This window comes from Salvelinus alpinus, chromosome 4 (genome assembly GCF_045679555.1).
Source record: "Salvelinus alpinus chromosome 4, SLU_Salpinus.1, whole genome shotgun sequence".
Taxonomy (NCBI): Eukaryota; Metazoa; Chordata; class Actinopteri; order Salmoniformes; family Salmonidae; genus Salvelinus; species Salvelinus alpinus.
In genome coordinates, this window is record NC_092089.1 from 43,215,838 (window position 1) to 43,241,960 (window position 26,123).

The 26,123-nt window shown below is 42.8% G+C and overlaps 1 protein-coding gene across 3 annotated transcripts; it reads right to left on the reverse strand.

Moving 5' to 3' along the window:
- Positions 1–4,680: 4,680 nt before the first annotated feature.
- On the reverse strand, positions 4,681–25,840 carry LOC139573606 (transcriptional repressor p66-beta-like). 3 transcript variants are annotated; one of them, XM_071397250.1, is made up of 11 exons: positions 25,548–25,840; positions 15,795–16,198; positions 15,552–15,681; positions 15,029–15,160; positions 13,269–13,418; positions 12,746–12,922; positions 11,962–12,322; positions 11,616–11,815; positions 11,298–11,408; positions 10,150–10,411; positions 4,681–9,755 (listed from the first exon to the last, which is right to left on the reverse strand). In XM_071397250.1, the coding sequence occupies exons 2-11, from the start codon at positions 16,190–16,192 to the stop codon at positions 9,619–9,621; spliced, it is 2,058 nt and encodes a 685-aa protein (XP_071253351.1). In that variant the 5' UTR covers positions 16,193–16,198; positions 25,548–25,840; the 3' UTR covers positions 4,681–9,618. The 3 variants fall into 3 exon arrangements, with proteins under 3 accessions (XP_071253351.1, XP_071253349.1, XP_071253350.1); XM_071397248.1 differs by having other exon boundaries at positions 11,962–12,337; XM_071397249.1 differs by having other exon boundaries at positions 11,962–12,325; positions 25,548–25,839.
- Between the last annotated feature and the right edge of the window lie 283 nt (positions 25,841–26,123).

A 26,123-nucleotide genomic window follows, 5' to 3' on the forward strand; every position in this document is an offset into this window, starting at 1 on the left:
GATATCCTTGATGAAAACCTGCTCCAGAGCACTCAGGACCTCAGACTGGACGAAGGTTCACCTTCCAACAGGACAACGACCCTAAGCACACAGCCAAGACCACGCAGGAGTGGATTCGGGACAAGTCACTGAATGTTCTTGAGTGGCCCAGCCAGAGCCCGGACTTGAACCCGATCGAACATCTCTTGAAAGACCTGAAAATAGCTGTGCAGTGACGCTCCCCATTCAACCTGACAGAGCTTGAGAGGATCTGCAGAGAAGAATGGGAGAAACTCCCCAAATACTGGTGTGCCAAGCTTGTAGCGTCATACCCAAGAAGACTCGAGGCTGTAATCGCTGCCAAAAGTGCTTCAGCAATGTACTGAGTAAAGGGTCTGAATACTTATGTAAATCAAATAAAATATGTTATTGGTTACATACACATGGTTAGCAGATGTTAATGCGAGTGTAGCAAATGCTTGTGCTTCTAGTTCCAACAGTGCAGTAATATCTAACAAATTATCTAACAATTCCCAACAACTACCTAATACCAACAAATCTAACAAGTAATCTAACAATTCCCCAACAACTACCTAATACACACAAATCTAAAGGGTTGAATGAGAATATGTACATATAAGTATATGGATGAGCGATGGCCGAGCGGCATAGGTAAGGTGCAAAAATGGTATAAAAGACAGTATTCACATGTGATATGAGTAATGTAAGATATGAAAAACATTATTAAAGTGGTAATATTTAAAGTGGCATTGTTTAAAATGACTAGTGATCTATTTATTAAAGTGAAGTGATTGGGTCTCAATGTAGGCAGCAGCCTCTCTGAGTTAGTTATTGCTGTTTAGCAGTCTGATGGCCTTGAGATAGAAGCTGTTTTTCAATCTCTTTGTCTCAGCTTTGATGCACCTGTACTGACCTCGCCTTCTGGATGGTAGCGGTGTGAACAGGCAGTGGCTTGGATGGTTGTCGTCCTTGATGACATTTTTGGCCTTCCTGTGACATCGGGTGCTGTAGGTGTCATGGAGGGCAGGTAGTTTGCCCCCGGTGATGCGTTGTGCCCTATGGAGAGACTTGCAGTTGAGGGCAATGCAGTTGCAGTACCAGACTGTGATACAGCCCGATACAGCCCGACAGGATGCTCTCGATTGTGCATCTGTAAAATTTTGTCAGGGTTTTGGGTGACAAGCCAAATTTCTTCAGCCTCCTGAGGTTGAAGAGGCGCTGTTGCATCTTCTCCACCACACTGTCTGTGTGGGTGGACCATTTCCAGTTTGTCTGTGATGTGTATGCCGAGGAACTTAAAACTTTCCATCTTCTCCACTGCAGTCCCAACGATGCGTGCTCTCTCTGCTTTTTCCTGAAGTCCACGATCATCTCCTTTATTTTGTTGATGTTGAGTGAGAGGTTGTTTTCCTGACACCAGACTCCGAGTGTCCTCACCTCCTCCCTGTAGGCTGTCTCGTCATTGTTGGTAATCAAGCCCATTACTGTTGTCTGCAAACTTGATGATTGAGTTGGAGGCGTGCATGGCCACGCAGTCGTGGGTGAACAGGGAGTACAGGAGAGGGCTGGTGAACAGGGAGTACAGGAGAGGGCTGAGCACACGCTCTTGTGTGGCCCCAATATTGAGGGTCAGCAAAGTGGAGATGTTGTTTCCTACCTTCACCACCTGGGGGGCGGCCCGTCAGAAATTCCAGGATCCAATTGCACAGGGCGGGGTTGAGACCCAGGGCCTCCAGCTTGATGATGAGCTTGGAGGGTACTATGGTGTTGAATGCTGAGCTGTAGTCAAGGAACAGCATTTTTACATAGGTATTCTTTTTGTCCAGATGGGATAGGGCAGTTTGCAGTGTGATGGCGATTGTGTCATCTGTGGACCTGTTGGGGCGGTATGTAAACTGAAGTGGGTCTAGGGTTGCCGGTAAGGTGGAGGTGATATGATCCTTGACTAGCCTCTCAAAGCACTTCATGATGACAGAAGTGAGTGCTACGGGGCGGTAGTCCGTGATTTCCTGTGGACCCTGCCACATACATCTCGTGTCTGAGCCGTTGAATTGTGACTCCACCTTGTCCCTGTACCGGCATTTCGCTTGTTTGATTGCCTTGTGGAGGGAATAACTACACTGTTTATATTCAGCCATATTTCCAGACCTCTTTCCATGATTAAATGCGGTGGTTCGCTCTTTCAGTTTTATGCGAATGCCATCATCCATCCACGGTTTCAGGTTGGGGTAGGTTTTAATAGTCACAGTGGGTACAACATCTCCAATGCACTTCTTTATAAACTCACTTAACGAGTCAGCGTATAGGTCGATGTTGTTCTCTGAGGCTGACCGGAACATATTCCAGTCCGTGTGACCAAAACAATTTTGAAGCGTGGCTTCCGATTGGTCAGACCAGAGTTGAATGGTTCTCGTCACTGGTACATCCTGTTTGAGTTTCTGCCTACAAGACGGTAGGAGCAAGATGGCGTCGTGGTCGGATTTGCCGAAGGAAGGGCAGGGGAGGGCTTTGTATGCATCGTGGAAGTTAGAGTAGCAGTGGTCGAGAGTATTACCCTTGCGTGTAGTGCAATCAATATGCTGAGAATTTAGGTAGCCTTGTTCTCAAATTTGCAAATTTGCCCAGCTACAATAAGTGGAGCCTCAGGATATATGGTTTCCAGTTTACATAGAGTCCAGTGAAGTTCCTTGAGGGCCGTCTTGGCGTCTGCTTGAGAGGGAATGTACACAGCTGTGAATTTAACTGACAAGAATTCTCATTTCTAGGTCGGCTGAGCAGAAGGACTTGAGTTCCTGTATGTTATGATTACACCATGAATCGTTAATCCTAAAGCATACACCCCCGCCCTTCCTCTTCCCAGAGAGGTGTTTATCTCTGTCGGCACTAAGCATGGAGAAGCCCGGTGGCTGAACTGATTCCGACAACATATCCCGACAGAGCCATGTTTCCGTGAAACAGAGAATGATACAATCTCTGATGTCTCCCTGGAAGGCAACCCTTGCTCGAAATTCGTCTACCTTGTTGTCAAGAGACTGGACATTGGCGAGTAGTATACTTGGGAGCGGTGGGCGATGTGCACGTCTATGGAGCCTGACCAGGAGGCCGCTCCGTCTGCCCCTTCAACGGCGCCATTGTTTTGGGTCGGCTACTGGGATTAGAGCCATTGTCCTGGGTGGTGGTCCAAACAGAGGATCCGCTTTGGGAAAGTCGTATTCCTGGTCGTGATGTTGGTAAGTTGATGTTGCTCTTATATCCAATAGTTCTTCCCGGCTGTATGTAATAAGACTTAAGATTTCCAGGTGTAGCAATGTAAGCAATAATACATTTTTTTTTTTAAATGAAATACTGCATAGTTTCCTAAAAACTTGAAGGTGACCATCTCTGTCGGCGCCATCTGTGATATTTCTTATTTTTTATACATTTGCAAAAATTTCTAAAAACCTCTTTTTGCTTTGTCATTATGGTGTATTGTGTGTAGTTATGATGAGGGGAAAAAACGACTTAATACATTTTAGAATAAGGCTGTAATGTAACAAAATGTGCAAAAAATCAAGGGGTCTGAATACATTCCAAATGCACTGTATGTCATTGTCAAGGTAATAAATATCCTATGATGTCCTGTGTTGTTTCTGCAGACCTGCAGTTGTTTCTGTTTCTGCTACCCAAAGGGTCCAGAGGGAGCAGATATGGGTACTGGGGTTCAACAGAACTATCTGCCCCCGCAATACATTGCAGTCATCCCCTGAAAAACGGACCTCAGTAAATAAAACACTCTTTTTTTTGTTATCTATGTTTCCGTTGAAAGCCGGGCAATGGCTAGCACATCACTGTGACCACACTATTATATTGATGGTGTCTGTTATTGTCCACAGCTTCTCTAATTATGTTAACTAGCTATATGGTTAATAATATCATAGCATCATTTTTAAATGTATTTGTAATTGATTTATATTTGTTCTTTAACTGACAGCCAGAATTGTGTGAAAATATTATATTTATCAAAGAAAAGGAACCACAGTTTAGGCATGTTAGTTTTGTCAATGATTGTTATAAGACAAAATACTTTGTTGAAAGTTGATCTGGCATCACTTTTTAGAATATTAAAACACAACCCAAATTAATGTGACTGGATGTCCTGAAAAAGATCATTACCTCATTGTCCACACAATAACATTTCCATAGTAAATACTCAGGTGTTCGTTCTGGAGTCACTGAAGGGGCTGAAAACATTGTTATAAGGAAAGATCTTTGATGCATTTTCTCTTTAGGTTGAGGGGTGGATGGAATATACAGCAGCCTGTCCTGGAGATTATTAGGATATCATTTGGGTATTCTTTAACATTTATTTTTTAGGTTTGTGCAATTGTATAATTCTTGTTTACAGACAAGTGATGTAGACCATGTCGCCCATAATGACCGGATGTGACTATAAGGAGTACAGCTACCACCCGTAGTGACTTTTAATAGCAGGTTAGGAGAGCAAAACCCTAACCCTTTTCCTAACCTTATAAGTCTCCTAACCTGCCACATTAATTCTCCTAACCTGCTGCGTAAATTCTTCTAACCTGCTACTAAAGTCTCTTCTGGTCGTAGCTGTACTCTTTTTAGTCAGAACCATAATGACCCTGACACACAGGCAAGGGGAGGCGTGTCTGTGTCACACACGGCCACAGCACAAAAAACACTTGATTCCATTTATTTATTCAAATATCGAGTGTATTCTTTCAGATGTTTTATGTTTCCATTACATAATAAAGGTCCACATATCATAGACCATATCATCATTTGACCACATCAAATAGTTGAAAACATCGCTTAAACTTTATTGACAGAATATGATGCAAGCCATTGGAGTCATATTGTGACAGTATTGCGTTGTGTTGTTGAGAGTATTCCATGCTCTGTTTGACACAACATCTAGTACTCCTTCATCTTTTAAAAGGGGTATTTGAAGACTTGCTTTATGACCATGGCTAGGTTAGCACATAGCTTATCCATTAGGACTGTATTTTAAACACACAGCGGGTAGTTCATCTCATGAGTCTCTTTCTTACTTATATGTGGACCATGCACTGCCTTTCCCTGGAAAATATATACTAGGAGAAAAAAAGATAATGAAATGTCCCATTCCAGTTGTCTGATCTACGCCAAGCCTTACAATAATTTTTACGAGGATACATTTTTTAAAGTGTACGATATTGATAATAATATTAACTAATCGCTAACTGAACATCAATGCTGCTGAAAGTAAAGCATGTAATAACAGCGGAGCACTTCATACAATGTATATACAAAGTGGTCCTGGGATAGATCAAACAACTCTTCATAAAAGATGATCCTACTGCCTCTAAGTACTAGAAAACAAGATATAGAAAGTTGAGAATGCTTTTGATAGTAAATAGAAAAACCCCACACATTTTTGCACAGGAATATACAATGATCAATAAACAAAATGACAAGCTTCACAATATCCATGGCTTGTTGTTAGTTTTTCTATACAATGTATACCCACCTTGAATTCAATGTGTCTTATTCCACAAAGGAGGAACGCATATGTACAATAAATACGTCATTATTATAACTACAGCCGTTCAAGATAATATTACCTGACAATTTCAATTTCTTAAGTTAATTATATTTCTTGATTTTTCTTTTTCCCCATTTGTTTGTAAAAAATTGTCAGAAATGAAATTGAATAGACAGGTCAGCAAAATGTAGTTTTTTAAATGTTTGAAACTTTACAAAAATTACATCTGTAAATGCTATTTTTCCTGTGTTTTTTCCTTTACTTTCTTTAAAACATTTTTTTTTTAAATGGTGCATCTGGCATAGTTTGAGAAAGAGAGAAATATTGATGATGAAGTAAGTCCATAACTCATACATACAACAAAGAGGACAAAGATAACTATCAAAAACAGTGAGGCTGAAAATCACTGTTGTCCATCCCAAACAATGATCTAGCTGTGGGGTGTTCTGTGTTATTGGACTACGGCAAACCCTGGGTCGTGTTCATTAGGCACAAACAGTAGGAAAGTTTTCCGACGGACAACAGAAATGAACGCCCCTATAGGACAAGTGCAGGTAGTACTACCTCTGTTTAAAATATTTGCTTCAGTTTGGTGCTTACTGAACACGGCCAATACAACATCTGTTCCATCTGGGTGCAACAAAAATAGTGCTTATACTGCTGTATATGGGAGTAAGGCTACCTAACTGTAGTTGGGATACTAAATGGATAAAATAGTAACATTCAGCACAAATACTTGAATGAACTTTGTCTTCCCTGTGTCTCAAAATATTGCACCTGCTTTTGAAGTTTATCAAAAAGGGCAAGGAGTAATCCACTGCTCTCTGGCAATATGTTTTATGTTATGTTTTAAAACTGCAGGGTATAAGAGACAATAACCAGGCAACTCCTGCTTGCAAGAAGAAAATGAAATTGGAGTTAATATTTCCTGCTGCTTTATAAATGGATGCACCAGTATTTGTTACTTCTAAATTTTATCCTGAAATAATTCAACATCAGGCATTGCTGAAATAGAGCCACAATTATCATGATGGAACAATAATCAATTCAATAATAATCAATCAATTCACCCTGGATTCCTGGTGAACAGAAACAATATCCCTACTCTCTGTACCTAAGTGCTCTGCATGTACAGTCCTGTGCATTGCCATAACCCATAATGTACAGTACCAGTCAAAAGTTTGGACACACCTACTCATTCCAGGGTTTTTCTTTGATTTTACTATTCTCTACATTGTATAATAATAGTGAAGACATCAAAACTATGAAATAACACATGTGAAATCATGTAGTAACCAGTGTTAAACAAATCAAAATATATTTTATATTTGAGATTCATCAAAGTAGCCACTCTTTGCCTTGATGACAGCTTTGCACACTCTTGGCATTCCCTCAACCAGCTTCATGAGGTAGTCACCTTGAAGTTAATTTGTGGAATTTCTTTCCTTCTTAACGCGTTTGAGCTAATCAGTTGTGTTGTGACAAGGTAGGGTATACAGAAGATAGCCCTATTTGGTAAAAGACCAAGTCCATATTATGGCAAGAACAGCTCAAATAAGCAAAGAGACACGACAGTCTATCATTACTTTAAGACATGAAGGTCAGTCAATCCAGAACATTTCAAGAACTTTTAAAGTTTCTTCAAGTGCAGTCGCAAAAACCATTGAGCGATATGATGAAATTAGCTCTCATGAGGACCACCACAGGAAAGGAAGACCCAGAGTTACCTCTGCTGCAGAGGATAAGTTCATTAGAGTTACCAGCCTCAGATTGCATACCAAATAAATACTTCACAGAGTTCAAGTAAAAGACACATCTCAACATCAACTGTTCAGAGGAGACTGGTCTGATGTGTCCAAATTTGTGATTTTTGGTTCCAACCACCATGTCTTTGTGAGACGCAGAGTAGGTGGACGGATGATCTCTGCATGTGTGGTTTCCACCATGAAGCATGGAGGAGGAGGTGTGATTGTGTGGGGTTGCTTTGCTGGTGACATTGTCAGTGATTTATTTCGAATTCAAGGCACACTTAACCAGCATGGCTCCCACAGCATTCTGCAGCGATACACCATCCCATCTGGTTTGCACTTAGTGGGACTCATTTGTTTTTCAACAGGACAATGACCCAAAACACATCTCCAGGCTGTGTAAGGACTATTTGACCAAGAAAGAGAGTGATGGAGTACTGCATCAGATGACCTGGCCTCCACAATCACCCGACCTAAACCCAATTGAGATGATTTGGGATGAGTTGGACTGCAGATTGAAGGAAAAGCAGCCAACAAGTGCTCAGCATATGTGGGAACTCCTTCAAGACTGCTGGAAAAGCATTTCAGGTGAAGCTGGTTGAGAGAATGCCAAGAGTGTGCAAAGCTGTCATCAAGGCAAAGAGTGGCTACTTTGAAGAATCTTAAATATATTTTGATTTGTTGAACACTTTTTTGGTACTACATGGTTCCATATGTGTTATTTCATAGTATTGACGTCTTCACTGTTATTCTACAATGTAGAAAATAGTAAAAATAAAGAAAAACCCTTGAATGAGTAGGTGTGTCCAAACTTTTGACTGGTACTGTATATCCTGTAAATGTCTCTTTCTATATAACTGTTTGATTTATGTAGATATTCAAGTTGCATTTGTCATTCTGTATTTATTTATTGTCTCCTGTGCAAAGTACCTTTCAGATACGCAAACATTTCAGAAGACACCAAACATCTAAATAGCTTAGAGCAGGTTTAAAGCTAATAGCTAGCTAGCCACTCTCCCTGACCGTTTTCAAATGCCTCCCAGACACCATGGGGATAATGTTGACATAAGAAAGTTCAAATAGTATCTAAACGGAATCCATAACTTTGAATGACAGGGTAGAGTGAACAATAGCAAATCCTATTAGCTAAGAGATGAAAACAGGGGAGAGAGGGAACCCCTGTGCCTCTTACCCCGCATTCCCACTCCTAAATACGTACAAACCATGGTCCTATGGGAAACCCCTTAATTTTGAGTCTAAGGATGATCCCTCCCACCAAATCCAATACCTGTATCCTCTCCAATTAAATAAAAACCTTATTCACCTGATCTCTCAGCCAATTAAGTACGTTCACATGATCTCTCGTCCAATCAAATCCCTCTAAATGATCTCACCAATCAATACCCCATCAATTATATATGCTTTAGGATACTAACTCCTCAATTCCATCACTTCTGAACTACAGCCCCCAGGCTGCCTCAGATGAAAAGGTGAAAGGATACAGGGCAATTCTGCTATAGGTTCAGTTTCTGTGCCTTCATATCCAATGGGAGTAGTATTTTTTCAGCGGTGCATCCAATCCAAGTCCAGGTGGTGCATTGGGCTGTCTCTCTTTGTGGGATATGTATCCATCCTTGTTTCAACAATCAGTTAGAGAAGTTACTTCAGACAACTCCAGGGTCTCAATCATCCTCTTTTCTCCCCACAAATCTTTGACGAAAGCTCAAGCTCAAAGGCTTGAGAGATTCAGGTCAAAGTTAAACCATCACAATCACCTTTTTAAAACAAAGGTTTGGCCAGTCTGGTAGAATTTCTCTTCCAATAATACACAACCAAATGTGGAAAAACAGGGTGATGGTTGAATTCAGAAATCAGAGAAAGAGCAGGGATTTGAGAGTGGTGCAGTTCTCAAAAAGATAGCTTGGTAATTCCAGACATAACAAAGACTTGAGTCCGGTAAGGAAAGCTCAAGCGAGACAAAAATATTGCTTCAAAAACAAGCGCATAAATCCAAAACAAAAGACACCCCACACTCGGGACACTGCCACAAGCATATAAAGACAGGGGTTCTCCACAAAGATGGGCACGCTCATAACTGGTAGCGGCAATGTAGTAACAACATCCATAGCACTAATGACGATAGTAATAACAAGAGGAATTAAAAGGGGTTTGCATCACGTTCAAATGAAAAGTCATTTCAGAGTTTGGTGGCCCTTTTTAACTCGTTGATTGTGTTCTTCATACAGGTTAGTTTGGTAGGCACACTAACAGGCACTGCATGCGATGGGGGTTGAGGTGTGGTGTGGGGAAGGGTTGTGGTATTGCGTCGGGGTGAGGTGATGTTCATTTCTGTCCGCTGATGGACTGGGATATGGAGCGAGGCGGGATCATGTCCAGCAGGTATTCCCTCTGGCGGTCAGCCAGGCTCGACCCCTTGTGGCCGACCACGTTGCCTGGGTTCAGGTAGGCAATGTTCACCCCTGGAGAGGGAGGAAGAGGGAGGGAGGCAGTGAGAGACTGTCAAAAAGGCCTGCCTCAGCCCCATCCCCAGCCCAAGCCCTGGTCTATACAGTTCTATGGTTAATTTTAGCCCCATCCCCAGCCCATCCCTGGTCTATAAAGTTCTTTGGCTAATCTCAGCCCCATCCCAACCCCTGGTCCATACAGTTGTATGGCTGATCTCCATCCCAACCCCAGCCCAACCCCTGGTCTATAAAGTTATTTGGTTGATCTCAGTACCATCCCCAGCTCCACCTCTGGTCTATAAAGTTCTTTGGCTGATCTCAGTCCCATCCCCAGCCCAACCCCTGGTCTATAAAGTTTTTGGCTGATCTGAGTCCCATCCCCAGCCCAACCCCTGGTCTGTTTACTCACCAGGGATGCTGTAGAGCTGGCGGCGGTTGTCGTGATGCTGCTGCTGCTGCTGCTGCTGCTGCTGCTGCTGCTGCTGTTGCTGCTGTGCCCGGCTGTGCCCACTAGTGCCCAGCTGTCCACTGCGCTTTCCAGTCATGCTCAGCAGGCTGCTGGCCACCGAGAGCTGGGAGGCATGGGCGAAGTTGGAGAGGACGCCCCGGGCCGAACCAGACAGACCCCGTTGGAGGGAGGCCTGTGACTGGGTCACCTGGGGCTGAGGCGCCTGGAGTTCACACACACACACACACACACACACATACATACACATCAGATGGAGAGTCCATTTGTCAGCACGGGACATCCTCAACAACTAAAGGGGGGTGTGATGATGGTTGGGGAAATGGGAAAGTATCAACGCACATTCCCCGCCCACCTCAGGATTCCCCTTTTTGTGGGGTGTAAATTCACTTGTCACATAATCGTCGCTGGATGGATTTATTTCAAAATAATATATGCCAATTACGAGACACTTTTAACCAAAGTGACTTACAGTCATGCGTGCATACATTTTAAGTATGGGTGGTCCCAGGAATCGAACCCACTATCCTGGCATAGCAAGCACCATGCTCTACCAACTGAGCTACAGAGGACCATGTGAAAGCAATGCACATTCCAACCCTTGCTTGTAAATACACTTTCCAATTGATTTTGTGATTGCTTTTTAATGACCACTCAAACACATGCCAGTCCAGTTCAAAATGTCAACAATGGCACATGTGGTTTTTGATATGCATCTATTTCAACGCCCACCCTTAGACGGGGATTAAAGACAGAAGAGAAAGTGATCATTGCACAAGACGGTGGTACATTTTTGTAAAGTTTTAAAAAGTTCAGATTTAATTCATTTGAAGTGTTTACAAAGTAACTCAGCCAGTCGCCCCCGAAAATGTACAACCAAATCTCATAAATAGGGGGTTTAATATTACACAAGACAGAGGTTTATGAGCTATAATTCAGTCAATATTTGATCGATTAAAAAAAAGATTGATCAAGTATCCATTATGCAGCTGTTACAATTGGACCTTTTATCAACTTTGCTGAACAATGCTAGATGACAGGGTGTCTGTTGCAGCAGGTAGCACTTACTAACACCGGTGACAGTGACATACCTGTCTGTGTGTGTGATGTCTGCTCATAGACTCAGCCTTACTGATGCTTGGAATAGTTTGAGCTGAACTGGTGGCAAGAGCGGCTTGCAACTGGATTCTCTGCTCAATCTCCTGTGACACATTTAGTAAAATATGGTTATTCACACACACACACACACACACACACACACACACACACACACACACACACACACACACACACACACACACACACACACACACACACACACACACACACACACACACACACACACACACACACTCCCTATAAACAATGGTTGCTTGAACAGAGCAACGGGGAGCCAATAGAATGCTGACCTGCTCCTGCTGTAGAGCCTTGACGAAGGCGTTCTTCAGCCTATTGGTGTGCTCGGCCTTCAGTGCTTTCTTCTGATTGGACGACATACAGGTCTCGCAAAGTATGCGCCCACCCTTCTCCTGCTTCCAGTGAGGGGTGAAGTCCGTCTTGCACTGGGCACACGAGAAGGGCTCCATGGAGGAGGGCAAACGCAGTTTACCTAAAGAGAGAGCCACAAGAGTTCAATGAGGGGAGAGGGGCCCAATTCCAAACCGACTCATCTGATAACATTGATGGTTTGATGGTTGTGTGCAGGACAAATGGCTAGCTAGGCATCAGCAAAAGGGTTCCAGTTCCTTCCCTCACCCTGACTGTCAATGACACTCTGCACAACCTCCTCCAGGCCCACCATGTAGATAAACTCGCTGTTGGCCGCTGACGGCAGGAAGTGGAGGAGCGGCGCCGGCGGCTTGGGAGGAGGGATCTCCAGCAGGGTTTTCTCCAGCTGCTTCCTCAGGGCAAGTTTAGCGGCTGCCTGACTGCTGGCTGTGTCTGCCATGGAGGAGCCCACCGATGTCCCCCCTGGGCTGTGTGTGGCTGAGGGGCTGACCGCCCCCACCCCCGACACCCCGCTGACCCCTCCCGCGGCTCCGGCCGCCTGCATGTGGGTCAGGTTCATGTAGATGGCCGAGGAGGAGGAGGAGCCAGAGCGCTGAGAAGCTGCCACCTGCTGGGTGGAAGACTGCAAGTAAACACAGAGAACCATACCCGTCATTCAGAACAGTGGTTTTAAGTTTAAGTCTGATGGCATGACAGCTACATTTATCTGCTAAAAATGATATAACAACCCTCAAAACCTGGCATCTGAGTGGAAGCAACTGATTTTGAACCTCTATGACAGTGGTATTCATGCCATGTCCATAGACTGCTTACAGATTAAGGAACCCAATATGTAGTTTTGTAATTTGGGTAAACTATCCCTTTAGTTTGAGAGAACCAATAAATACAATTTCATCAATAAAATAGTATTTTCTAATTATCTCTCAAAAAAGTTTGCATTATCCCCTATAATAATCTGTACTCTTATTTAAAAAATGTTCACTGCTCTATGATGATTATGACCAATAACAGGGATGACGTTGGGGTTTACCTGCTGGTAGCTAATGGCGTTGTTAGTGCTGCCAGTCGAGGAGCGCATGCCACTCTGCTTCTGCTGTGCCAGCCTCTGGCCCTGCAGCTGGGCAGGGTTGGGCGCTATCACCCTGCTCTGTGACATCATCATCTGAGACATGGAGCTGTTGGTGGCTGACCTGATCACCGAGTGACCCTGGGAGAGGAAAGAGGAGGAGAAGAAGGAGGAGAAGGAGAAAAAGATCATAAGTAAGACATGGGTGGTGGTGTTTGTCGGTTTTCAGTGTCATGTCATTTTCCTGCTCATATTCACCAGAGATTATTTAAGAGGGTAATAATGCCTCTTCATACCACGAGATGGCACCACTGTGCTATTATTGAAACAGGAGACTGCTTAATTGTGAGATGGTTCTCAAGCAAAATATTAAAAATCATTGTTCAATCCCATCCCCCAACTTTGGCTTCCTTGCGCCTGCCCAACTTGCATTGTGACCGACCCAAGGCACAAAGGGAACCCTAAGAGAACCAGTACTGTAGCCCACCTGTGCAATGCTGTAGCCCACCTGGGCAGTGCGATGGTTCTGGGGCTCTGGGGTGTGGTGGCCAGGGCGGCCAGACATCTTGCTCATGCTCTGAGCACCGTGGACGGCACCGCTCTGGAGGGCAGACGCTGTGTTCTGGACCACAGGGACCTGAGGGGGACGGAGGGTAGAGGTGATAGAAGGGTCAAACATAGAATAATACTAATGTAATAAGCTTATTTACCTGTACTTTTATCCTAAGCAACTTATAGGTAAGCCCTTTTCACTCTATATTGGGTGAAAATAGCAGATTTGGTCACTGATATGCGCATTAATTGGATAGCAATATAGTAACATACTATACATTAGGTCAGAGCTCTGGGTATCCGTTTTAAAGCGGTATATTTAATTTTAATTTTATTTAACTAAGCAAGTCAGTTAAGAACAAATTCTTATTTACAATGACGGCCTGTGGGGATGGGGGCTGGGATTAAAAATAAAAATAAATGAAAATATAGGACAAAACACACAACACGACAAGAGAGACACCACAACACTACATAAAGAGAGACCTAAGACGACAACATAGCATGGCAGCAAGACATGACATGGGAATCAACTGACAGACATTCCAAGCGGGAGCACCACCTGCAACAAGAAGATGCCCCCATCCTTCGCGCCAATTGGGTTACTTTGGCATTAATGATTGTTATGTTTGATGTACAGTTACGGCGTCATACCCTAGGTTATTGTTCTGAACAGAAGGAGCCTATATTCGGCGTAATGTGAAGAAAATGATCCGTGAATTAGCACCTGAATGCACCCATGGCTCCATTCCATGCGCACCAAAAATTCTGTTTCTCTGAAGTGCCTTGTGAAAGCCTAACACTAAAAATCCGATTATAGAACTTCGCTACTCATGTTGGCAATATAATAAGCATTCAAATATGCACACCTAACCCTGATTGCAATTTGTAATGGACCATTTTTGGATTGCATTAACAACAATAATTGTGTGATGGTGTGGATGCGGGGCTGTGTTCCAAACCAAAAAAATACAAGGGTGCTTGCTTCAGTTCCTTAACAGTACAGCTAGGAGAGCTCAAAAGAGAATCTAATAGTTGAAGGCTCTTTCCTTGACTCATAAACGTGTATTTAAATGACTTAGGAACTGTGCACACATAGGTGTGGTGTGTAGCAACTTGGAGACACCAATTTGGCCTCTGACCCTGAAATTGTTTCGTCTTATACTGCATCTACCCCAAATGTTGCATGGATATTCTCATTGTGTTATTGAATGTGTCCAGAGTATTTTCAGATTTCTTTATCAACAAATGCTGCAGAAAGTACAAGAAATGTAAAATGCAGATAAAATGAACAGTGTAATGTTTGGATTCTTGTGTCAGGTGAACTGTTTGTTTCCTCGTAATCTCTAAAGTGTTCCCTTTCAATTGCTACAATGGTTATGCATATGCTTCTTTTTTATGTTTAGGCCCTATCCATATAGGCCAATTCCCCCGAGTGTAAAGTGTTAATGCATAAGCAGCAAGTGAATGAGAAAAGGATGAGTGCAGTGGATGAGAGAGTAAGAGAGGGATGAGTGCAGTGGCTGAGAGAGAGAGGGATGAGTGCGGTGGCTGAGAGAGTGAGAGCGGGATGAGTGCGGTGGCTGAGAGTGTGACAGAGTGAGCAGTGGATGACAGAGGGATGAGCGAGTGAATGACTGAAGCAGATGAGTATAGAGGATGGATGGGACAGCATCGGGTGGGTGACTGACTGACCTTCTGCACCAGGTTCTCCTTCTGCATCTGGCTCTGCCTCAGCTTCTTCAGCAGCACCAGCCTGGCCTCCTCCAGCCTCAGCTCCTCTCTCAGAGCCCTGATCATCTTCTGCCTCTCCTCCCCTGTCTTACCCTGAAGCACACACATAGAAACAAATGAGCACACATACTGTACCCACTTCTGCCATTCCTCTCCATACACACATATACAACTATAAAACTTGTCATTTTATCTATTGTACTTGGTTTTTGTGTATAGATTATGTGTTATAGCTGATACCAATGATGTATAGATGATATAATGTATTATAGCTAATACCAAATTAATATCTGTACTGTTTGCCTACAGTGTCTCAAAACTATCTGAGTGGTCCACAATGTTTAAAAAAATAAATAATGTATTAACCCTATACAACTATGCACTATTCTAACACTCATACACACAAAAAGACAATATGCACATACTTCAACATTTGTCAAGACTGCGCTAATATGTGCTGTAACACACACAAACACACACACACCTTAAACATCTCCAGGTTCGCTGCCCTCAGGCGTTCTTCTCCTTGGCTGGGCCCTCTTGGACTGGACGCCTCATTGTCTGACAGGACGATCACATCAGGGGAGGGTGTGTGTCGCTCCCGGTCCACGTCACTGTGGAAGAACACACACACTTTCAACTCTGACTGACTGATTCTTAATTGTAAGAAGGATTTCTATTTTCCCTCCTATCCTCTTGTACTCCGCCTCTCTCTTCCTCCACTCACCCTTTCCGGGCGCTGAAATCCACTGGCTCCTCGCCCATGTTCTCCTTCCCGCTCTTTCCCACCATGCCATGGGCTCCCACAACCTGACCACGGAGGCTCCCATTGATCTTCTCCTCATAAGCCCCTCCCCCTGAAGACCCATGACCCTTGACCTCACCCCTTAGGGCCCCGCCTCCTGAGACCCCTCCCAATCCTCCCCCCTCCAGGCCAGCCAGGTCCTTGCGTTTCAGATAGGCCAGCATCTTGAGGCGCTCCATGGCTTGGTGGCCCTCCATCTTGATGCGTTTGGAGAGCAGATCATCTCGCTCACTGCTCGTGGCGCTGCCTGCAGGCGAGGAGGAGTCCAGGCCTCGCTTCAGCAGGCTCAGCCGCACCGCCTCCTCATTCAGTCGCTCCATACTGGACTGGATGGATGAAAAAGAGAGAGACAGGGATAAAGGGATGGAGAGGAGTACGTAGGAACATCTCTAAGTTAGCCGTGATTATTTGTACTAAGATAAAACAAAGAATTTCTAAGATCAAAAGAGCAACATGATTATGACATATATTTAAATGTGCAACTCAAACACAAACAATGAAAACCTCTACTCAAGCAAAGAAAGAACATATCTTCACTTGTACGTACAGTGGGCATACTCTCCCGAGCCCGTACGGGAGTTGTAGCGATGAGACAAGATAGTAATTACTAGCGATTGGATACCACGAAAATTGGGGAGAAAAGGGGATAAAATTTAAAAAAACAATTAAAAAAAAAAAAATAAAAAAAAAAAAATAATAAAAAAAAATAAAAAAAACAATGGCAATGCAGACATAAGGACAACTAGATTTAGCAAACGTTTTGCTTCACAATTATAAGCTAGTAAGTGTAAATGGTATTCATCAAGCTGTCCAGCTAGTTTAACGTTACAAAAAAACTATCCAAAAGAAAAACGAAAAAGTAAAATCTACATGGCTAGCTAGCGAATTAGCCTGTTAGTCCGATTGACATAGCATGGGGTTCGGTTAGCATGCTAATGACGATTAGCATGCACCACAGGGTGGATATCTGTCCATTAACATGACAAACTGAATACAGTAAAACACTGAGTGTACAAAACACTAGGATCACCTGCTCTTTCAATGACATAGACTGACCAGGTGAATCGAAATGAAAGCTATGATCCCTTATTGATGTCACCTGTTAAATCCACTTCAATCAGTGTAGATGAACGGGAAGAAACATGTTAAAGAAGGATTTTTAAGTCTTGAGACATGGATTGTATATGTATACGCCATTCAGAGGGTGAATGGGCAATGCAAAATATTTAAGTGCCTTTGAACAGGGTATGGTAGTAGGTGCCAGGCGCTCTGGCTTGAGTGTGTCAAGAACTGCAACGCTGCTGGGTTTTTCACACTCAACAGTTCCTGTGTGTATCAAGAATGGTCTACCACCCAAAGGACATCCAGCCAACTTGACACAACTGTGGGAAGCATTGCAGTCAACATGGGCCAACATCCCTGTGGGACCCTTTCGACTGATCAAAATTCCCCAGTTTATAATAAGTTGCTCATTTTCAATGGAAAAATGTTGCAGCAACCATAGTGAAGGATAGCTGACAGGTCTGCTGCTCTCCCACCATATTGTTTGTTTTGCCACCTCAGACAGTGCTAACAGTTATCTGTCATTACCCCTGTCCCATAACCATAGACTAGCAGCAGGCTAACACAGTACAGCACAAACAGCTATCCTATTGAATTAAGAGTCAAATAAGCATGTGTAACAACTGTGTTACATCTCCAATAATCATTATTCTTACTTCTATCCTAAAAGTTCATATTTCCATCAACGCCAACAGAAAACAATGGGAGAAATACTTTCTGTCCTTTAACATGGTTGCAGGTACAGAAAAAGGCACACACCCACACTTTTTCCTTCCTGACCTTCTCCAGTCTGAGTTGAAGGGGTATGTAATATGATATGTACCCAAGACAGAACATGCTTGAGGGCTTTATGTATCTATATGGATGTATACTGTACCCTGTGTGTGTGTGTGTGTGTGTGTGTGTGTGTGTGTGTGTGTGTGTGTGTGTGTGTGTGTGTGTGTGTGTGTGTATATGTTACTGTAACATGCATGGGCACATATGATGACTTAAACATGCACACACGTGCGCATAAAGACGGTCAATTAATTAATATGTCATGTACTCTATCAGGCCCTGAAATGGTTCACCGTGTGTGTGCGCAAATCCGATTGTATTTAACACACTTGAGTCATACAAAGGTTGGTTGAGGATGCACAGGCAGACAATGTAGGTTGTGCCACAGGGAGTTAGTTTGCCCTGCAACTTCGACCAATGATACGTTTGAAGAAGTTGGAGAGTGATGAGGATTGGCCAGGAAGAGGGGGGGAGTGGGGGGAGGGGTTGTCAGGGGACTAGGATGGTGGACTGGTTATAATTAGAGCATAATGCCTTGCTATGTAGAAATGGTAGCACTCTTGTGTACACACACACACACACACACACACACACACACACACACACACACACACACACACACACACACACACACACACACACACACACACACACACACACACACACTACCACACCCATTTATAATGAAACACACATAGTATGATTTTTCATTGTAGCAATTAAAAAATACAAAAAAATATGTTTACTACTCTCTCTCTCCAGGTCCAGAGAGTCATCATGCATGAGACATGGAAGTTACCACTTCCTTTACAAAGGGAAAAAGGAAGTGGTAACCCACATAGAAAACTGTGGAGAGAGAGAGACAGAAAGAGCAAGAGCGAGAGAGATGAGGAGAAGATAGAATAGTGAGTAAGTGTGAGTAAAACCAAACGTGGCTAACAAGCCAATCAGAATTGTCTTGTGGTGTGTGTTTTTGTGTCTGTGTGTGTACATGTGACCATCTTTACCCAGCACCTCTTGCCCCCCCCGCCCTCGTTCTCTGTCCCTATTGCTCCTTATATAATGTGATGACTGTTTCCCTCAGCTGCAACAAACCACCATCTATCTCTCTCTCCCTCTCTCACCAGTCTCCTCCCACAGCGCCCAACCCCAACACGCATCGACACACATGCGCACACAAATGCACACACACACCACACTCTGGGCCCGCTGCCAAACAACACAAGTCAGACGCCTCCATACCGCGAGAGGAAGAGAGGAGGAAGAAAAAGGGGGTGCTAAGATGGAAGGATGGTAAACGAGAGGGGATGATCAGCATAAGCACAGACACACACAGACATACTTAAATAGCACACAGACAGACACAGACAGACAGTCAGACATACACACTAACATTCCCCAAAGCTACATAATCATTATCCTGCAAAGTGAAGCTACTGTTGAAGTGATGTAGAGGTTTGACAAAATACATTCTACTGGGACCAGCACCCTTGGATAAAAGATGCAGTGATATACACAAATCTGTCTTACTGTCCTTTCTCTTTTTTACTATGATCATATTGGCATTCAAAATAAACAATCCTACAGGGACAACGGACAGACTGCTACGATACAGTATATATCATAGTCACTGTAGCCTATATCCTGTAAAAGAGAGCTATACAATAGAAGACTTCGACACAGTAACAGATAAAGATATGTACAGTATTCTTCAGCCATACCCAGCCCTGCGAGAAGACACGCACACACGGACGCACCCACACACACACACACTGGGATTTCAGAGACCATGCCAACATAAGGCTCCTTTGTTCCTGTTCCTCAACCCCCACCCCTCCTCCATTTTCCTACAGTTGTGCGATGCCAACAACGCACCCAAAAAAACACTTCCCTCCCTCCCCCTTCCCTGTCCTAACTCCACTTCCCTCCATCCATCCCTCAAAAAACACTGGGGAGAAAATACAACTTTTTTTATCGTAAACATATGCTGCATAGTTGTGTTTGCAAGACCCCGAGGGGGGAAGGGAAGTGACGAATAAGGGCTTATGTCGTACTGTTAGCAATATAGTCCCAAGGGCTTTAATTTATGTCGGGACCAAGTATGTGCATGTACGTGGTGAATGAGGAGTAGATTACAAACAGAGATGTGATTTACTTAGTTTACCAAGCAACAATAAGGTTCTAGCAGAAGTCAGTGCAGAAGCAGCTTTAGAAACCCACCAATCTCAGCCTAACCTGTCAATGAGAGAACACAGGTTGTATGCAAATAATGGAGTACTGATGATCACCCCACATTTGACAACACATTGTTAGCAAGTTGCAACCGAATGGAAGAAACGAATCAGCCATGATCTCACCCATGATTCCTGACTTAATGTGTGAGAAACCTGAGCTAAATTCTGAAAAAACACTAACACCAAAAAATCTTGTTTTAACCTTTGTTCCAACATAATACCATACAGCAGTGGATCCCAAACTGTGGGTCAGGACCAGGTGGGTCGCGTGATTACATTTTTGGCGCATTGCACATATTTAGAAATACATTTTTGAAATGGAAAAACACTTTCAGTGTCAACTTAAATGACTAAAACCAAATAGAAAGTATGTAGAAAAGATAATGGACCTATAGAATAGCCTATAATCTTTGAGAACATACAACAAAATAAATGCTAGACTATCAGGCTCCCATTCATTTTGTTATAATGTTTGAGCATAAGAACACCGCATTAGACATGCAAAAATGCGTAGAATTGCAGGAGATTAGATAATAACAGCAACAACAAAAAATCTCGGCTCCATGGCAACATTTGTAGAATAGCTGGAAATTAGGTTTAAAAATATACATTTTTCTGTCCTCTGCTAAGGTGATATTTTTTACTTATTCTTTGGTCTGTGTAATATTAAAACTAGCTACTTTTATATGTGTTGTGTTGTGATGCTTGTAACTGACTTGCCTTTCATAATTGCCCCCGAGGGGATAAATAAAGTTGTATTTAATTTAAATGAATATGTACTGTCAGACTGAATCCCTAGAATGACTATAAGGCTAATCTAAAAATCCTATCATCATTATAAATCACCATTATTACTATAATAACATGTAATGATCCGTTCATAAAGAACATGGGTGGTTCATGCCGGGTCACTGTGGTCATTAGGAGGGAATCAAACACAATCATATCTAACTCCATTCAAGATCAGTGTGTTTATGGGGGGGAGGAGAGAAATTAGGACAGGATACAAATAATTAACAGGGCCTTAAGTTTATCTATCTCATAAATGTAGCCTGATGAAAACTGTATTGACTGAAAAGAAAGGGAAAAATATATTAGGACATGGCAGTGATGGCATCAGGGGTTGTTGTCTACAACCAATAGGGTTTCATCACACGATCAACCCCAGAGTACAGAGGGTTCCTGACATGAGACTGATTAGGAAACAGTGTCCATGGGAAACCAAGGGATAGCTGGTCACCTTGACAAAAAAGTCAGTTTTTTTATAAAAAATCAGAATCTATTCAATTGGTTGAATCCATTTACTCACACAATGAATCTAGCACAAAGCAAATGCAAAACACACACACACACACAGTCCAACATTACACTGTGATATCATATCATACACACACCTGTTAGTGTCAGATCACATAATCCAGGCAAATGAACCTACACACTGTCACCCACACCCATCCTCCTGCTCCCACTACACTACAACAACACTTAGGAGGCCCAGTTCTTCATCACACAACACTTATCACATGGTTGCCATGGCAACTATGGCCCGTCTATTTATAGACCGCACCACTAATCAATTTAATTTCTGCGGTTGCCTATGCAAAGGAGGGAGCAAGGGACAAAGGGAGCAAGAAGAAGAGGAGGAGAGAGCAGAGATGTCAGAGTTGTGTGTTCTGTTTACAGTGGAGATGCTGAATTTCCTAGAAAGACATCCATACCTTTGTCCTAATGATACGTCAATCACATTTATTTATAAAGCCCTTCTTACATCAGCTGATGTCACAAAGTGCTGTACAGAAACCCAGCCTAAAACCCCAAACAGCAAGCAATACAGATGTAGAAGCACGGTGGCTTGAACCTTGGAAGAAACCTAGAAAGGAACCAGGCTATGAGGGGTGGCCAGTCCTCTTCTGGCTGTGCCGGGTGGAGATAATAACAGAACATGGCCAATATGTTCAAATGTTCATAGATGACCAGCAAGGTCAAATAATAATAATCACAGTGGTTGTAAAGGCTGCAACAGGTCAATACCTCAGAGGTAAATGTCAGTTGGCTTTTCATAGCCGATCATTCATAGCCGAACCATGATTGATCGAGACAGAAGGTTTGTTAAGAGGATTTTGAAATGGACCAAGATGGACAGACATGTACATGCATATTATGAAAATGGGCCATTCCACAGGTAACGATGCTGAGACTCAGATTTTTCACTTTAACCCTATCAGTCCCAAGACCCCAGCAAAAATCTGCTTTTCATTTATCTGACTTTCAATTATCTCCTGGTCCAGCCCTTATATTAAGCCAATTAAGTGTTTTAGGACTATCGTTTTATTTTCAGGACAACCATTGCGCACAAGTAAAACTCAAATCCGTTTGACAAACAGTTGCATTCATGAGTTTTATTGACAAATGTCAATTAAAAAAATGGTCAGCCAAAGCAAAAACCTGATAAAAATTAATTTATATGAATGCTGTAAATACAGAAATTGTTTGCTCACTGGGAAATTAATATGCAGCTAGTCAGTGACAACTGTGTGGAGTTTGGAGTTTGTGACTGCAACTATGTGAGCTTATTACAGCATAATAGACACTATAGACACTACACAATAGACACCTGGGATTTCCTATGATGTTATATCTATAAGAACCCCTTATCTTCTAACGACTCTTGTGTAGCTTGTGAGCGTCATAGAGCAAAACGTGTTATATGTAAGTGTTTGTGAGGGTCTCAGCCTTCCATAGATAGCTGTTAGTAGTTTGTAGCACAAATCATTCTGATGTTTTTGTAAACAGGTCTAAAGTCTAAAGACGTTTTTATAAAAAGATCCGGCCCTGGGCCCCTTCGGGATCCTTCGGGATCCTTCGGGATCCGCCCTTGTCTCACAAACACCGCTCTAGCTCACACATACTCGTTTTTTATTTATTTAACCTTTATTTAACTTGGCAAGTCAGTTGAGAACAAATTCTTATTTACAATGAAGGCCTACCCCGGCCAAACCTGGACAACACTGGGCCAATTGTGCGCCGCCCTATAGGACTCCCAATCACAGCCGGATGTGATACAGCCTGGATTCGAACTATGGATTGTAGTGTTGCCTTTTGCACAGAGATGCAGTGCCTTAGACCGCTGCGCCACTCAGACCCTGATGGTCTGTAGGTCAAACACATGATGTTTAAAGGTCAAAAGTCCAAAACACGACGATGGGACTCATTGGGTTAAAGTGTATGCCAAACAAAAACCAATGATTGCAAAGTTAAACAAACCAAAAAATTATATGCACAAGGATGAGTTTGAACAATTTCCACAGAAAATGTTACAAAAACACATTTAGCTGAAGAACAGTGCAGATGCAAATTTCGGTAAAAGAAGGACGGCACAAAAGAGCACAACCCGTCATTCTGCGTTTGCATTGTTCTTCAAGTACATGTGTTTTTGTAAAATTTTCTGTGGAAATTGTTTAAGTAGTCATTCTGCATTGTTGTATCGTTTGTTTAGCTTTGTAATCATTGGTTTTTGTTTGACATACATTTTAAAGTGAAACATGTCAGTCTCAGCATCATTCTGTTACCGTGGAATTGCCCATACACAAATGCATTGCATCTGCCATAAGGCCTATCCCATCTAGGTAGATAAGGCCTAGCCTAGAACATGGGTCACAGAGTTGGGCCCCCTGTCCCTTTAAGAACAAGAGTCACCCATTATCTCTCCTTTCTGCTCCCCTGTGGTGCCAAGCACTGTCCTAACGAGCTAGCCAGTCTGAGCCGGTCTATAACCTCAGGATATGGAATGATCTCTTAATATGAAGCCTTTAGTGACGTCACACGGGGGGGAGAGAGAGAGGTGGGTATGTGTGTGGGGGGCAGGGGGTGGGCATACAAACGCATGATGTGCGAAATTCAGATTAGTTCTATGGAGTTTGTATTGTGGACGCCTTTCAAACCATCCACACTGCTTCTAACCTACATTAACCCACACATCGTCTGCCAACCACTCATGTCAGGGTTTGTGTTGTGACGATGATGAGAGGTATATGAACCCTAAAGAGTTGCCAGTTCGGGTCCCACTTCAGTTCAACCCTGGTTGTGCTCCTTTAATGGCACACTTCAGTCCAATTTGCTTCTGGAGATAAACAGCCCAAGAGATGTATAATTTGCAGCCAGGAGACTTACAAATGGAGACTAGAATGGCAAAAGAGCACGTAAGGTTAGACAACCACCTGTCCATCCCCTTACTGTATTTCTATTCCAAAAATAAAATGTATGGCAGAGGAATCTCCAAACTTTCATCTCACCTGCAAAAGTCAAAGTCAACTAGACAAGTTCTTATAGGAATAAATCATCAGGAACATGACAGTCAAAATTTGGCATAAATCAAAGATTTGGGCTTTTTATCCGTTTGTTACGGTTCGTTATATCTTTGTATAATTCAGTGCAACTGCATAGGAGTGGTAAGGTCTCTGTTTGACCTCCATGAGTAAATGCCATGATAGTTTGAACAAGTAGTTCTCAGGGATGGAAAAGATTTACTATTGGATTCCTGGAAAGTGGCACTGACTAGTGAAACATTGTCCCTCTGTGTTGGTCACGAAAACCAGAGGTAAAGTCTAACCCTAGTGGGAATAAATACACAAGTTACAAAATGATAATAAACACTTACATACACAAAATAGATTATCTGCTTATCTATTGGTTTTCACAAGTGACATTTCTGATGCAAAAATACCTCAATTGACCTGTCACTGAAACATACATTAACCTGTCATACATTGACCTGCCACTGAAATGTTCATGAAACTCAAAGAAAAAAACGAAGTTGACACCAGCTGAACAAAATTTGATTAAAGTCAACTGATAAGAACTCTGATCATCTGGTTGCCCCGCGTATCACTACAGGCAATCACTGATTCCTTCAACAGCACTTGTCATCGCCAACCATGGTGGCCATTTGCATAGGGCTAGGAAACAAGTTGAGAGGGTGAACACGTCTTCACTTACGTAAATGGCTGATGCATTTTGAATTAATTTTATTGTATGACATATGCACAACACTTCATGCCATTTGTCTCCAGTTCGCTCAAAAAATATCCTTCATATTCACGAACTCGATCGTAGCAACGTTGATAAATATATTTCAACAATCAAATTACAACCATCGGTTTCAGATTAACATTTTGTTCATAACGACACCACGAAGACGCATTTCCCCCCCAACCAATCTAGGTTAACCTCAAGGGACTCGAGATTAAACAATAAAAGTATTCTGCTCTATGTCTATCAATATGATCCGCGCTCACTGTATCGTTTATTGCTATAATGTAAACAAATTTGGAACGTTAAAACATTATCAACGTTTGTGTCCGCTGTTTTAGGCAGACCTCTCTCATTACCTACATTTTGGAACTAAAAATAACGGCAAAGCGCATCACTATTAACCCAATAGAACTACTATGTAACCGTTATTTCGCTCCTCATCTCACATTGTCCCAGTACTTCAGTTGGACTGAAGTCTGGAGCCTCAGCACATCTAGAACCATGATCCGGGCATTGAGGTTTTTAGTTAAACTTCACTTCAGATAGGCCGCGGCAAAATCCTCGGTCTCACCTGACTCGCCTTCACCCCGCAGGTTCCACTGGCTTCGGGTTTGGCTTTGGGATCCTGGGGCGCTGCAGTAAATACTCACAACCAGTCAGTCCCCGGCACTGGCAGGCAATACAAAAGCGCTGATTGGGCCCCGACAAGCTCTCACGCTCTCTGTCCGTAACCAGACAGACAAATTATTGGACCGCGCTTGTGTCACTGACGCGCCTCTACTCAAAGGTGTATGTTGTTGTCTGGAGGGGAGAAAAGAGGAGAAATTGACCGAGATGCCCATCCTGTGAACAATACAACATTTAGGCTATATGCCGTCAAAAATGTGACTTGCTCATGTCGTCAGTTATTCTAGTCATGTCGTCAGTTATTCTAGTGTAGACATCACGTCAAATTAATTGATTGTAGCCTACTGGGCATACTTTGATGCATTTATACTATTTTTAGTCCAGGGACAATTTTGTCAGGTTTTTGTAGCCTATTTCTTATGCAATCACTTGGACCTTATGTATGTTAAACATATTTCACGGCTGAGGTAAGCTATCAGTATGAGACCCGCATTCAGCATGCATTATGCCCGGTCTAACA